We start from the raw sequence: 16951 nt of genomic DNA, 5'->3' as shown, positions 1-16951 counted from the left end.
AAACATATATATGTAGATACACAATTATATATATATATATATATATATATATATATATATATATATATATATTTTTTTTTTTAACAATGATGTCTTTTAATGTATTGTAAATTATCATATATTTAGAAGTTCTCTTTTTTATCGATTTTTCTCTTCAACGACTATTAAAAATTTAATAATAAATATATAGAATATTTTATATCTTTTGTTAAAATTCCTGCGATTTTGATATCTTAAACTGATTGTGTAACTAATCTCAATTTTTATATTAATTTAAGAGTTTAAATTACATAAAAAAATATTTTCAATATTTTTAATTTCTTGTACTTTGTAAACAAAAGAATAGTATTTGATTGAAACATCCCGGTTGACCATTTGCAATTGGATACAGACACGCAACCGATACTTAGAGATTTTCTACTGGATCAACCAATCAAAAAATTGTATTTTAAATTGGCCAATCGGGCGCCACCTATGTATTCTATGTATTTTAAATAGGGACGCCTAATTGTCCACATTGCCGATTGGTTAATTTAAAATAAATTGTTTTGATTGGTTGGTCCAGAAAATCTTCAGGCATTGGTCTGTACAGCCTTCTATAATACTAGAAATTGATCCGAATCTTGGAAAGAGAATTGGAAATGGGATGAAAAGTTACAAGTAAAGAAATTTACTAGTCTTCCACATATGAAGTTACAGATGCTCTGTGTGAATTTCCTTATTTTTGTAATTTTCAACTCAGTTTAAGATACTATTAACTTATACCTTCAATTCTATACACAGATCGTAAAACAATATTAGGGAATAATGCATGGATCACATTGATCAATAAAAGAACATTTTGTTTTCCCGAAAATAATAGATATGTAACTGTATTCAAAAACTGTTAATGTATGTTCTAATGTGTAATGCACGATGTAATGCATGATGTTTCCTGTGTGCAAGAGCCATAACTTAAGAAAGACGAATAAATGGAGGAACATGATTTCATAATATATCAGTTTGAAATATCTGTAACTAATATTTTTTAGACAAAATCCATCATTCTAATAAATATCTACTCTAATTCTGTCTTACAGTCCCACGATGAGGCAGGATTTTACTGACATGAGGAATACGAAACAAAAAAAAGATTTAATTTATAACATTGTATGTTACTCTCTTGTTATGTTTTAAAAATCTGTTTTTTGAAGTTGAACTAACGCATGTACTCGTAAGTAAGAAATGAAATATATGTTTTAAACTTGACTGGAAAGAGGAAGATTTCAGTGCAGCTCAGGCAAGTAAAAAAAAATGGACTTGATGTATTCACTCACTTGTTTGATAGAACTTAATTGAGAAATTTATGAGAAACAGTTACAATCATTATCAATTAATCATTCAGAAATTGAAATCGAACAACACATTAGCTGCATAAAATATACAATATATACGCTTATTTACACAACAATGGTGGCACTAAACAATCGACTTTACAGGTTATGTTTATACTAACCTTTCGTAAAATCCAGTCTTCAATGAAAAACTGTTTGAAATGTTATTATCAAATTATATAATTGATTAAAATCATATGTTATAGAATAAAGCTAATTGATACACAGTTATAAAAACATGAAGTTAAGTCTTGTAATTTTTTTTTTTTTTTTTTCAAAACAAATTCATGTTACACGATCCATTTTTTTGTTGTTCTCTATTGAATTTATTTTGTGACTTCTGTTGAATTTTAAATTTGTATTATAAATATTTTGATACTGTAAATTATATCGATTTTGAAACACTATTTGTGTAGGCCGAGATTTTTTCTCACTATAATTATTTTAGCTATTTTTAGCCTATTTTGTGCGATTTAGAATTTGAAATAACAATAGACGCATTATACGTTACAATAAATTAGAAATTATTAAGAAAGCAAATACAAATTATTAATAAAGTAATATTCTGATCAATTATTGGATATTGAATAAAAGAACAGTCTTACAAATATAACACAATTTAATTTACATAATATACAGATGAATTTTATTACAAATCTCCACAAATCTTCATGAATCACAATTGTAGCATCGCTCGCAATTTATAATTGAACAATCTTTAATCAATAATATCAATCTCCGATGCATAGTCTGGATACAAACTTTGCGCACTTGGTACAAGAAAGTGCTTTTAATTATTAAATTGTTATTCTTATGAATGAAGTTCGGATATTTTTCAGCAAGAGATACAAATAACATAGTGCAATACACAGGATGAATCGTTTCATTCTTATTGTCTGTCGAATATTAAAAATGAAATGATTCATTATGCTGCATTGTGTCATTTATATCTCTTGCTAAAAAATGTCCTCTGTGAGACGAAAAAAAAATCGTGACGAAAATCGCTGTAGAGAAATAACTTCAAATGCATTATATAAATAGCATATATTTTATCTTCCTCTTACAACGCATAATTATGTGTTTACATATATATGAAAAAGTGGGATAAGAGGAATCTTTTTCCTTTGAGGATTAATTATCTGAATTATTTAAAATAAATAGTTGAAATTTCACATTTCCATCGATTTATAGAATAAAATTCACGAAGTCAACTAAAAATTTTAATGTACAAAGTTGTAAAAGCAAAACGTATAAAATTTATTAAAAATGATTTATTTAAAAATGTAACAATATCTCAGTAAAATTTGCTAATAGCATCTAAAAAAATTATTTATAGAATTATAAATTTCGCTTTTATTTTTTCTGAACTATTATATAAGTGACATTATCTTTTATTATTAATGTATAAATTTAGTATTTATTATTTAATTTAAACATTATACAAATCTATAAAAAAATATATATAAGCAGAATTAAATGCATTGTGTGCCAATTTAATCACTTAAAATATTTGTAAAATTTAAGTTTATTAATCGAGACTTCACAATACAATGTAGCTTTTGCATAGTTAAAAAAAATTAAAAAAATTAATTTTAAATTTGACAAATATATCACATCTTTAACGAGATCTAACAACTAAGTCTTACCCCACTTTTCTGCACATATTGTTTTTTTTTATGTGTACACAAATATATTTATTTTTATTTTTTTCTGACATGCATGTACATATACATACATATATATATATAAAAAAATATATATATTTTAATTCTTTTCTTGTTTTTATCCTTGTATAATGGAATGAAGAATTTAAAATATGAGACACATGTACCATTAAATTTTCAATGTTAACTAACAACTACATTGTATTCCAGACTGATTTCAAAAAATTGGCTCTATTTCCTGTATCACAATAGCATTTGAAATTTTTACATCTGATTACAATGTTTTAGATCTTATTATAATGCAAGGAAGCGTGCATATTTTATTAAAATATTATTTAATTAATTTTAGATTGACACATTGTAAAAATCCATGCACACATATTCAATATCTACTTGTCCTTTGTCGATGTCATATTCGAAACTTATATTTAGATTGAAGGTGAGATATTTGAGTTAGAGTTACATATTTGAAATATAGAGAAGCAAAATTTACAAAGAATTCAGAAAAGAATGTTTCAAAGTATGTATGATTGGTCGTTTTGTTAAACTTTAATATATATTTTAATACAATATCTAAAATAGTTATCTTAGGCCATTCATGCCAATGTTTTTTTACAGAACTGAACATTAGCCAAAATAAATCGTACTAATATTTCTAACCAATTATACTTTGACAATAAATATACATATCTTAAGAAATGAAAAAATAAAGTATGAGCATATTCGAGATAAAATCCAAGTAGATATAGAAATCACTTTGGCCTTCGAAAATATATCTCATTGGCCAGCACGATTTGAATCGCTTTATCCTTAATATATAACTTACTAATATATAACTCGATATACTTTTACATTTCTAAGCAGAGATCTAGACCAAAATAATATTTTAATTTATTTATGATTTTGATCTAAAAAGATATTTAATAAGATATTCTGATTTCTTGGTCAATGAATACCGAATGAAGACCGAAACTATTTGAAATGTGATTCTTTTTAAATTTTAATTACGATTTCTTCAAAATTTTTTTCCTGCAACTTATTATTTTACCTTTTTTAATAGAAACTAAGTATACAATATATTCAGTATTTAAAAAAATAAAATGTCAAAATAATCTGAGATAATACAAACTTTTTCACATTTTATTTTTCCTAATTTATCATGACAGATTTAAATACGTTTGTCTTCCTATTCTACTTTGAAATTACATTTTTAAAATTATTTGAAATATATTTTGAGTCCGTTTCTCATATTCTTTCTACATTAAAATCTCATTAAAGGCTTAAAAAGTAAAAAATATTATTAAATCATTTCTCATTTATATTTCTTAATTGCAATCCGTGTTTTTAAAAATATTGTTTTTTGTATGAAACTTTTTTATAATAAACATGTAATTTATAACATGTAATTTTATATTCTATAAAAATTCTTTTCTTTAATTTTTGATAAAATATTTAATTTCAAAATAAGTTGTAAATCAAAATTAATCAATTATGTAATTACATTATAAAATACAGAATTGATATTTTTTTATGATTTTAGTTCAATTAAAAACACAAATATAAAGAATGGAAATTACAGTTCAGATTTTGATTCATTCTAGATCTCTGTAAAGCTTATACAATATTAACATATTCTACATTAACAATATATGTACATATATAATATATTTGTTGTTTTTTTACAGATTTTTCAACAAGAGATGTATAACATGTTGTCAGACCCATAATAAAAGCAAACTGCACATTCCAATTACTTGTGCACCTCTTTCCTTTAGATAGAAAAAGAAACTTTAATCAGACTTGTTTTCTTTCTCTTTCTGCTATAACGATTTTGAACTATATTTACATGCTCCTCTTTCTCCTCTAGCAACTGATCGTATTAGAAAAAGCACATTATTATTTATACAATTGGGAATAAAAACGTTGTCCCATTTTAGTTATATGATTTAAATTATACTATTAAATCCATAAATTTTTCGTTCTCCTCCAGTGGTCGACGAATTGTTAGTCAATTGTTGAAAAAGATGAGAATGATTTATACATTTAAATCAGCCGTACTTGTGTTCTTTGTTATATACATTATCTATAGTTGAAATAACCAGTTCACTTATGTTGTAAATCTGGCCAGTCAGGATGGTCATTCTTCAATTTTTGTCATATGTCTAATCTATCGACAAATCGTTCAGGAAAGTTAAAAAATTGATTCTCTTTCTGAATGTAAGTATCGGGCAATTTGTCAGTCATATTTGGTACAGAAGTTGTTTTTCTTATTTTCGGTGTTTTCTGATAAAGTTTGGCCAGTATATTCCAAATTTCTAAAAATTCTGGTCGATCTTCCCTCTCAAAAGCAATACATCTTTTTAAAAGTTTTTGGAGTGTATTAGGAATATCAGGACGTATTTTCGTTAAATCAGGACGCAGGTCACCCTTTCCTACCATAAACATAATCTGATCTTTACCGTAACCTTTATCACGATACGGTAATTTACTAGTACATAATTCATACATTACTATGCCATATGAATAAACGTCAGATTTAAAACTATATGGAAATGGTTCACGCATTCTGATGACTTCAGGTGCCATCCAAAGCACAGAACCAGCTGGCTGACGAGTCTGTCCAATCATCTCTACGTCATTTTTCAATGCTGCGAGACCAAAATCACCAATCTTAACGTGAAGTCCATTTTGAAAAAATATGTTATTACTTTTTAAATCCCTATGATAAATATCTTTGGAATGTAAGTATTCCATACCTTCGGAAATCTCTTTGCAGATAAAAATTATTATTAGTGGATCGAATTTGTGTTCCTTAATATGCAAATGATCATACAAAGATGAACCATCGCACCATTGCGTAATAATTGCAAAATGAGGTTTACTGATACAACCTATAAATAACAAAATGTTTTTATGTCGGGTTTTACGTAAAACATTTACTTCATTTTTGAAAGTATTTTTTTGTTCTTCTGTTGGAATTTTAACATTTAATGTTTTAACTGCAATGGGTCCGTACCAATCAGCCTTATAAACAGTTCCAAACGCGCCTTGCCCAATACGTGATCCAAATGAAATTTCTTTTGGTGAAATTTTCCAATCTTTAATAGAATCATTTTTACTAAAAATACTTTTTTCAGAACCATCAGACTCTGCACGATCTGTATCATATGTATGTCTTGCACGTTTTTTATTATGTTTCTTATCACGCTTATCACGTCTTTTGTCATGTCTTTTTGCAGCAGAATTAATTAATGTGTCTCGGTTTACAGAGTCATTCGATTTTTCTTGCATCGTTTCTAAATCACTTTGAGCATCTCCATCATATTTTAACGATTGTTTTACAGTATCATGAGATCTTGTATACTCTGTTTCTGAATCAGTTTGATTACTTTCAATGTCCTGCATTGATTGATTGATAGTGTCATCAGAATTATTAAGTTTTGTTTGTTTCGCTTTTAAATTTATTCGACTATTTTCATCCATTTTTGTCGAGGCAACTAAATGACCAACAATTGGTTCAGCCGAGCTACTATTTGGTCTTTGCTTCCACTTCTTAAATAATCCTTGAGAGACTGAATTTTCTATTTTCTTATATATTTGTGAAAATCCAGAAATCCTGTTTATAGCAGTATTCGATGTGGATGTAGAGTCTTTTTGCATTTGTTTTCTCGATGGCTGAGGAGTTGAAGAGGTTGAAGATGTGCTTCTTCCTTCGCTACGAATTTGTAAAGTTCCGGCAGCATTATTAGCTAATAATCTTTGATAATAAGCTCTCCATCTTTTTACTCGTTCACAGAGTGCAGGTGCATAAGCTCTACATTTTTTATGAATTTTTCTATTGCAAGTTGTACAATGGAATCCATAAAAAAGTCTCTTTTTACAAATACAACAGTAACTTAACAAAAAAGTATTACGTACAAAATTATGATAAGCCGAAATTGGAACAGGAAATTCCTCCAATGTTTCCACAAATACCTCCTTACATTGCAAAGTCGAAATATCTGTGTCCCAAGAAATAAAATATGAAATACGACAAGTAATATAAGCTGCGCAATCATTTGTAGTTAACTGTCGACGTTCCATAGCTTTGGCTACTGCTTTCCTTAATGTTAATCCTTTTTTTGTCCGTACAATGGTATGTTGATTGTTTGGAAAGTGTACCAATAATATTTTTGGAGTCTTTGAAGTTTCTTTAGCTAATCTTTTTAAATCCTCCTTTTTTTGTATTTCTTCCTGTACGCTTTTAAGCTTTATTTGTTTACATTGCAATTCGTGTAATTTATCCGCTCCAGCCAAGTATTCTTGTAGAAATTCTTTTTCTGGAAATTTTTTTTCATCTATAATAACTAACCAGCGATTGACTTGAGTCTGTACAACTTTCATAATACGTCCTATGTTCTCTATCTCAAAAATTAACTTTTGTTGTAGAATGCTAGGTTTTAACAACCGAAGTTCTGTTAATGATATGGATGGAATTGTCACACGTACAACCTCTAGGATCTCATCGTACTTATTTTTGTCTTGGACAGCATCGTAAGCCTCTTTGTCTAACATCTTGAATTGTGAATAACTTGTTCTTGACGTTTCCATGTCTACAATCTCTAGGCTAGTGTCGACAACCAGATTAGATATCCTATTTTCATTTTGAACAAAAGCCTGTGTTTCTCTGTATTGCAATTTAGATTGCAATGGCGAATATCTTGCTACTGATGTTGATGGTACTGCTAAATCTACAATTTTTTGGTTGTTATCAATGTCAACAAGCTCAGTCATCCTATTTTCATATTGAATAACATCTTGAGTTTTTCTGTTCCATTTATCGAAATGATATGGCGGATAATTTGTTGACGTAGATGGAATTGCTAGGTTTACATTTCCTAAGCTATTATTATATTCAAAAAACTCAGTCATCCTATTTTCACCTTGGATGACATTTCGAGTCTGTCTGTGCCATTTCTTGAATGGCGGATAGTTTGCTGTTGATGTAGATGGGATTGCCAAGTCTACATTTTCTAGATTGTTATCGAATTCGATAAGTTCAGTCATCCTATTATCATATTGAATAACATCCTGAGTTTCCCTGTGCCACTTGTTGAATTGTGATGTCGGATAATTTATCGACGTTGATTGGACTGTCAGGTCTACGATTTCTAAACTATCATCAGAATCATCGGATTCATCATATTCATCAGATTCATCTGATTCATCAGATTCATCAAATTCATCAAGTTTTTCGGGTTCCGTCATCTTCTTATTTTGGATAGCATCCTGGGTCTTCGCTGCCATATATTGAGATGCTTTGATAAGATCATCTGCAATTGAGGATTGTTTGTCTTTATTTGAGGAGTACTTCCTATCTTCATTGTCATTATTTTGGAAGCACCCACACGCACCTCTTAGTAAGCCTCTTAATCCCGGTATTTTGCTCAATTTTCTTTTCTTAATTTTCTGGTTTCCTACTCTTCTTTTTATTTCTTCTTAGTTTCTTTCTCTCGTACTTTCCTCTTTATCTTACTTATATGATCATTATCTCACCATGTGTACAATGGTACTCTCCTTCGCTGTACTTCTCGTTGTAGTTTACACGTACTCACGTACTGCATTGAATTGCTGTAATCACATGATAACATACGGAATGCAACACATGACAACATACTCCTGTTTATCAAAATATTCATCATCTATAACTGTCATTCTGTTCTTTATTTCAAATACAGCAATATAATATAATATCCTTCTCTGTAATATGTAAAAAATAAAATAATAAAAAAGAAAAATAGGATAGTTTATATTTTCTTATTCTATTTTTTTTACCCTTTAGATTTCTCTTGAGCTGCGTCAGTGATGAAACTTTTCACTCTTGACAGCTGTTCATCTGACTGCAATATGCATTTGTGATGTGCGAACTTGACCTACTTCCTGCAAGCTCCAAAACAAGATTGTGTTAGGAGCTGACAATGTACAGCTTTTGAAGGTCAGCAAGGCACCGGTACTGCTAGCAATTTTCACAATATGATTTCCCCTCCCACCTATTACCTTGACCTCTTCACTGCCCATACTTCATCTCCCCCTTCCACTTACCCCTTCTTTCTACCTTCACCCTTTCTTCTTTTGCCACCACTGTTATCCAAAATGTTAAAATTGACACAATGAGAATCAGCGGTCGCGTAATAATCACTTAAAAGTCGCCGATGCGAAAATCTCAGGTCCCTACGCTCACGAATATCAACCATTCTGATCGGTCGGATAATACATGGCTCCATTCGTGCGGCTTCTCGAACTTTCAGAAATGAATGCAGCGGAACGCGTTAAAAATCCATGTACCGATAGTCTGTAGTTAGTCTCCTGTACAACTCGAATCACTGTTCTTTCGCGAGTGTAAGGCACTGCCGTGCATTTTAATGCGCATCAGCTTGATGAAACGCTTAAATTTAGGTCTCATTACGTCGTTATCGCGTTTCATGGCCTCCGAGTATCGATTGTGTTTGATAGAGAGACAGTGATATCGTCATTGTTGCCGATCGCCCGTCCATCCGCTCGACTCGCAATTGTCCGCGCGCCAAAGCTACATTGCGACGACGATCAAATTCAAGTTCACGAGCAGGTTTAAGTTCTATTTTTCTGTAAACACACTTGCCCGTTTACGTTACGCGTTCTCTGACGTCACTACAAGCTTTGACATCAGAGGCTTGTAACACCATTGCCCGGGGAAAGAGAAGTCGATCCCCCATTGGACCGCATCTATCTTTCATCATCCTTCTCTTCGCATGCCATAAAGCTCAGTCTACAATTGGTACATTAATGCAATATCCATCATTGGCTTTAGAAACATTGGATATATCATTTTATCCTTGTTACTCATCGAATATTAAATAAGGATAGAATGATATCCGAGTGCAATCGGATATTATTTCTAAATTTATTCCTGCACTAAAACATAAGCTCAGCCACTCTTGGACTACATTCCAAAATCGTCTTCTCGAAGAAAATTTTACTCAATGAGTTCTTGGAATGGACCAAACATAAAGTTTTGTGAAGTTTTGAAATAATCAACGAATAAAATTTTTCTCGGAATATAACTTTGAAACATATCGTATACAAAAACTCTATAGCATATGTAGAGTTATTCAGAACAATTTCGGATCCTTGAAAAGGGATACTCTTGCGCCGCTCCTGCCTACCTTTTCTATTCAATTCGTAATTGGCTAACTATTTTCTTTTATAACTTTAAAATTAAGCTTCGGACAAAATTTTACAAAAGGAAAAATTGTCTCAGAATTAGGAATATGCTTACAAGAATCCGGGGTTGTTCTGTATTAGCCTGTATACCATAATATAAAGTACCTATTGGCTGCGTTCAGCAGAAAAAGCAGCTTTGCAACAGTTGTAAAATTCTTTATTATAATTGGTTTATACATTTAGAATTGTGGAGATCTAAGCGTAAGAATCATAATAAAGAATTTTACAACAATCGCAAAGGTACTCTTTCTGTTGAACGCAGCCATTATCTTCTAATTGGTGATCTATTAGAAAATTTCTAAGCACTGGTCAATGCGAATCTAATTGAAATGTATCTAATTGAGACGTGGACAAATGAAACATTCTTTCATAAGTGTGCTTTGCATTCAATGACACAAATCAATATAAATATCGTTTTATCATTAAATATCAACAAAGTAGAATGATGTTTATATTGATTTATGTCACTAAATAGAAAGCACCTTAATCTTAAGCTATGTGTCCATGCTAAAGATCGAAGATCTCGAACGAAGGAAAAATTGATCAATCATATTAATCAATTGATCAAACAATCATTACAATCTACTTATCACTACTTATCAGGCAATTTTTCTTCGGTTCTAAATCTCGGATCAATTTTTAGCATCGTGGACATAAGATTTTAAGCTTATTCTTTTTTTATTCATCTTTCTTTTTCTTCTTTCGCGGAGACAATATAAACGATATAAGAAATTCAATGAAACAACAATGAAAAACAGGCCTCTTATCATAATGAGAAACGTTTGCATTTATTTTATTTCATCATATTACGCAATTTATTTGTTCGTATACAGATTATTTAAATCTTAAATGAAAACAATAATACCAAAAATGTAATCACCTATTTAGAAAAAAATAATCTTATTTTTTGTATAAATAATTAAGATGCAGCATAATTTATTCAAATGTATCTTAATATATTTCGAAATATTTTTGTTATCATAAGGTCTCATCTTTTTAACTGAATTTCGTCTGAAGTTCGTCTTTTCTCTTTTTTTTTCTTCAATACAGAAAAAAAAAGAAGATGGATAAGCTATGCAAGAAGTTCATTCAAAAAAATAGATTTGTATATTTCATTAATGCTGATCATATACTTTATCTGTCATCAGTCTTCGCAATTATTGATCATGTAAAATTCATCGCGTTGTTAATAGTTGATTTTTCGCGGGTAAAGGACATCGATCGATTTGCCAGCGCCGCCATCGCCCTACATCTCTCTTGCTCTTTCCCCTTTCGTTTCCTCTCTTTCTCTTTCTGTTTCGTTCTGTCATTCGCCAATCCAATATCTTGTTTAAGAAATCATGTGTCTTGTATGTACGTAGCACGTTATACATTCGCCGATCGTCGCCGTCTGATAGCACGAGAAAACGAATATCTGTTCGATTTGCGTCGATTCTTGTGTCGTTTTATCACAAACGAGGAGTCGCAACTTTGTCTCGCAAGAGGGTTAAGCCCGCCCTCCCGACAGAAAGTGAGTGACGCGATTTTCATTCGGGTCCATATATATGATTGTGAAAAGGAGAGAGGAAAAAGAAAGAGTGACATGTAAATAATTAATAAAATATATTTAAAAAAGGGGAAGTAGGAATAAATCTGAAATGAAATTAAATATAGGAAGGTTATGTTGATGATAATTAAGAATTAGATGATGTGTAAATGTGCGAATGGTTGGTAATGGAATGACGTAAGGAAAGAGAGAAAGAGAGAGACAGAATGAAAGAAAGAGAGAGAATATTTTTTGCAACGGAATACATAAAATTATTGGGAAAGAATTTAGAAAGGAAATTGGATAATATATAAAGAAATTATGTTTGTTATAAATTGAATTTTAAATGATATAAGAAAAATATAGAAGTTAATATGGAGTAATATGTAAGCAAAGAATGATGTAATGTATAAGCAAAGAAAGTGATTGTTTTTATGACTAGATGTTCGATCAACTGTAAAGATATTAAAAGTAAACAAGTTAAAAATGAAGTAGAAAAAATTAAATCAATCATTAATCGGTGACTTGTTATTGGATAGGTAAATATACATGTGTTTATATGCAGAATTAACAATATAATATAATGAGGTTATAAAATGCAGAAAAAACAATGATTCATTATTTTGAGAGTTAACCATTGACTAAGAAGGGAAAATAACATTTCGAAAGAAGACAGAAACAGATTGATGATGAAATTACATTTATAAAAACATTGAATAATATAAATGTAATAATCTGTCTAACGTGTAGTTATTAATGTGTAATGCATAAATATTTAAAATAATACAATGGCCATGAGATAATAAAGAAGGGAAATTTATCTTTATCTTTTAGCAAACTGATCTAAAAATGCAACAGATGTAGTAACAGATGCAATAATAATTTGTTAATTATAGAATATCTAATTTGATATTAAATACTGAAAAAGATAATATATTGTAAAGATGATTTTGCATATGTATATACTGTATGGCTGTATGTATGTACACATGTCTAACCATATTATCAATTTTTATTTTTATTATCTAATAACGCTTAAATGCTTAGATTTTAAATTTTGCAAATGATATATAAATTCAGTTTTGATTTTGTATAATATTTTTATCCATGTGATTACATGTGGTGATTTAAGTAAATTTATTATATTAGATGATATTCTTGATATTCTGATATCAATTTCAGAAATAGAATACAAATTTCTATATATGTGATGAATAATTCTAAAATATTACTTTAAATAATAATTTTAGAAATAATTTTAGAATATTTATTATTGGAATAATGTTATTTTATATCTTTTACCTATCTCATGTTTGTTTTTTAACCTTATTATGTACATATATATTTTATACATATATACATATATATATATATATATATATATACATATACATATATATACATATGCATATATATATATATATATATATATATATATATGTATATGTTGAATGTCATATATATTTGCATGCATGCATATATCATATATTTGCATACATAAGAAAGTTTAAAAGTCACATAGTAATCAACATTCTTGCAAACATATTCATAATCTGTGTGGGTTATAACAATATTTTGTTTATTAATTCATGATTATGTATAATCTCATGATTTTTTTCAAGTACATTGATTTTTGCCAGTTATGAATTCTTATTTGTAATTTATTCGAAAATCATAATCTGAGACATATACAATATAATTATAATTTAACTGAAACAATATAATTATAATTATGCAATGAGTAAACAAATTGTATTTGATTTGATTGAAAAATCGTTTTTAAAATTAAAAAAAAAAATGTTTGACCATGTATACATTCTACTCATATTGTATGATTTTGAATTAACCTTACAATTAATCACAAATAATTTTTAAATTATAGTGTTTTAAATTATATTGAAGTGTTAAGTAATTATTTTGCTGTTTGTTTTAAAACGTAAAAATATTTATGAATTTTTGAACATATTGATTCTTGAAGGATGAGTCGAACAAGGGAACAAGCAGGTCCATCCAAACCATCAGGATCTGCAGGCTCTACTGAAGAAAAAGAGAAAGACGATAGGATGTTCGAGTGCAATATCTGTTTAGATACTGCAAAAGATGCAGTAGTCAGTATGTGCGGTCATCTATTTTGGTAAATATTTAATAATAACATATTATACCAGATAGTAAAATAATAAATAGTAAAATAGTAAAATAGTAAAACAGATTAATTTGAATAATATAATAATGCAGTTGGCCTTGTCTGCATCAGTGGTTGGAAACCAGACCTACCAGACAGGTCTGTCCAGTATGTAAGGCTGCTATAAGTAAAGATAAAGTCATTCCATTGTACGGACGTGGAGCTACAAAGCATGAAGATCCAAGGTATTGTATCTTTCCATCAAAGTTGAAAATTAATGTGCAAATATGAACGATTTTTTTCTTTCTTTCTCCCCTCCCTTTTTTTTAGAATTTTTTTATAATCCTATAATTTAGATTAGTTATGCTTTTTTATATTTGTATATTTTTGCATGTTTCTTATAAATTCTGTTATATTTGTTATTTTTTTTAAATTTTGACATGTAATAATAATATATCATGATATATATTGTTATATGTGTTATTATATAATTCATAGATTTGGATGGATAAATTTAATTAGGTTTATTTTTAATATTTCAAATGAAGTATTTCTGTTTCAAAATGTTACATATGTAATATAGTTTTAATCAATAAAATATGATTGCATATAATATGATTTACTCTAGGAATAACGTGCCACCACGGCCAGCCGGTCAAAGGTCAGAGCCAGAAGCCAATGTCGGCTTTCCCGGCTTTGGTTTCGGCGATGGTTCCTATATGTCGTTTGGCATTGGCACTTTTCCGTTTGCTTTTTTTACATCGACTTTTAACTTTGGAGAAACACGACCAAGCCCAGGTAATGTATTATAAGTTTAAGATAGAATACATAATCCTGATCAGAGCAAAGTATCTATTTTTGTATTTCTTGTCTATTATGATTGATTATATTTTGATACTATTTTTAGTTAAACTTTTTTTGAATTCTAATTATTATTTTAGAATAAGTTAATTTTTAAATTTTTGTAATTTTTGTAAATTTTGTAATTGGGACTTTTAATATTAAAATTTTGTAATTTTTGTAATTTTGTAAATTTTGTAATTTTTGTAAATTTTGTAATTGGGACTTTTAATAAAATTACAATTTTTTAAATCACATATAAACAAATCATAGTTATTCAATTTTGAAAAGATTGAATCACGGTACAATCGAAAGGGAGATGATTCCTCTTGAAATAAATAAATGTAAAATCGTAATATGTCAATAAAATACCTTATAAATTATTGATTTCTTTAAGAATTGTACCTTAATATCTTTATATCTAGAATAAGTAGAGGGATCATAGAAATTATGTAATTCCATTTTGAAAAATGCTATCTTTAGCTATTTAAGATCAAACAAATAGCACTATCATAAATTCCTCTTAAAATTTTTATTTGCAATATTTTTTTATATGATAAAATTTAGGAAATTTACAACTATTTTCATTAAAATAGGACCCCTCATAGTACAGTAGTATTTTTTTTATATATATTTAAATATATGTAATAAAATATACCATAAGCTTTTTTATATACAATCATATTTTTTGTTTCCTTAATAAACATTATTGTAATTTTTTATTCTTAATGTAATATGTAGATTTGATAGATCTTTTTAGTTTTTAGTATAACATTTTTATAGAGAATACTTAAGTTTTTAAAAATAATTTGATATTTTGATAATAGCAATTATTTATTTGTAGCTCCTAGGGGCACGCCACAATATGAAGAAGAACAATTCTTATCTAAGGTATTTTTGTGGTTAGCGGTGATATTCATTTGCTGGTTGTTGATGGCATAACATTGTTTCTAAATAATATCAATCTATTCTGTAACTCATAATCTTTATAATGTTTCTTATGATGTTTTGTCACTTCATGATAATTGTGACATCGGATTTTTAGTCCTCGTAAATTCTATTTGATAAAAAGAAATGAAGATACAAATCCATTTAAGGCTCGGTTCTCTCGCGGCGCGACATGGGTTTGACGTCAGAGGCGAGAAATGACATGTAAAAAGTTTCTTGTGTCGTAGCTTTATCTTGTACTTTTCCCTTAAAAACATGATATTTTCGTATACTTGTAAAACTTGTAAAAAATATCAGAAAGTAAGATATCTGTCCAATAAATCACGTAAAAGTGTGAAATAATGATCACTGCTCAGCTATCAGAAACAACTAGATCTAGTGATCTGGTAATTTCTAATAGCTAAGCAGTGTACCATTTCTTCTTTCTGGTATTTTTTATAAGTTTTAATAATACGAAAATATGTTTTTAAAGAAAAAGTACAGGACGACGCAAGAAACTTTTTACATGTCATTTCTCGCCTCTGACATCATAATTCAATATGACTGCAGAGAGACAACTGAGCCTCATATTACTGATCTATACGAATAAAAACATTTTTTCTCATTTTCGCTTTAGAAGAGAAATCTATTATTTTATCTATCAAAACATCTTGGTAAATAGTTCTGTTATTTGCATTTCACGCGGAATAATTTTTCTTTTATTTGAATAACTCTGATATTTCGATGTCACTCTCTTTTAAAATGTACATGCACATGTATGTATGTGTATATATATATATATATATATATATATATATATATATATATACATATATATATAAAGAGAAAAAACGCATAATCCGCTATCCAATATATTTAGAGTATAAAAAATTATAATTTACGAGAGTATGCAGAGGGAAATATCAATATGTATTCTTAAGATATTGAATGATTTTGCAAGTTTTGTGCAATATGTACATAACAAATAAATACATATATATATATATATATATATATAAAATTGTATATTATGATAATGTTTATATGTTATATTAATTTAGAATTTAAAATTAATATGTATATTGAATATGTATATTGAATAATGTAATATATTATATGGTATCAGGACATCTTTGTGCACTTTAATGACTAACTTTTTAAACTTATTACGGCTTGAAAAAGAAAAGTTTAGATTTTCTTAAATTTATTAGATTTATTAGAGATTTTTAGTAAAAATGTTTATAATTAATAAAATATTTAT

General features: G+C 28.4%; 2 protein-coding genes across 5 annotated transcripts; one reads left to right on the top strand and one right to left on the bottom strand.

The window, feature by feature from the left end:
- Positions 1 to 1974: 1974 nt before the first annotated feature.
- On the bottom strand, positions 1975 to 9772 carry LOC105434155 (serine/threonine-protein kinase A-Raf-like). Of its 2 annotated transcripts, none has more exons than XM_089083000.1 (2): positions 8852 to 9772; positions 1975 to 8776 (listed from the first exon to the last, which is right to left on the bottom strand). In XM_089083000.1, exon 2 carries the CDS (start codon positions 8321 to 8323, stop codon positions 5192 to 5194), a length of 3132 nt encoding a protein of 1043 aa, XP_088939126.1. In that variant the 5' UTR covers positions 8324 to 8776; positions 8852 to 9772; the 3' UTR covers positions 1975 to 5191. The 2 variants fall into 2 exon arrangements, with proteins under 2 accessions (XP_088939126.1, XP_088939125.1); XM_089082999.1 differs by having other exon boundaries at positions 1975 to 8647.
- A 1791-nt stretch (positions 9773 to 11563) lies between these two features.
- Positions 11564 to 16818, top strand: LOC105434054 (E3 ubiquitin-protein ligase RNF185). 3 transcript variants are annotated; one of them, XM_011649626.2, is made up of 5 exons: positions 11564 to 11860; positions 13780 to 13935; positions 14037 to 14168; positions 14552 to 14721; positions 15608 to 16818. In XM_011649626.2, the coding sequence occupies exons 1-5, from the start codon at positions 11628 to 11630 to the stop codon at positions 15703 to 15705; spliced, it is 789 nt and encodes a 262-aa protein (XP_011647928.2). In that variant the 5' UTR covers positions 11564 to 11627; the 3' UTR covers positions 15706 to 16818. The 3 variants fall into 3 exon arrangements, with proteins under 3 accessions (XP_011647928.2, XP_011647929.2, XP_011647931.2); XM_011649627.3 differs by having other exon boundaries at positions 11565 to 11786; XM_011649629.3 differs by lacking the exon at positions 11564 to 11860 and adding an exon at positions 11907 to 12340.
- Positions 16819 to 16951: the final 133 nt, after the last annotated feature.

The sequence above is a fragment of the Pogonomyrmex barbatus genome, unplaced genomic scaffold, assembly GCF_055798465.1.
Source record: "Pogonomyrmex barbatus isolate J1 unplaced genomic scaffold, ASM5579846v1 scaffold7, whole genome shotgun sequence".
NCBI lineage: Eukaryota > Metazoa > Arthropoda > Insecta > Hymenoptera > Formicidae > Pogonomyrmex > Pogonomyrmex barbatus.
The sequence above is the reverse complement of the archived record's forward strand: the minus strand, read 5'-3'. Positions and strand labels throughout refer to the sequence as shown.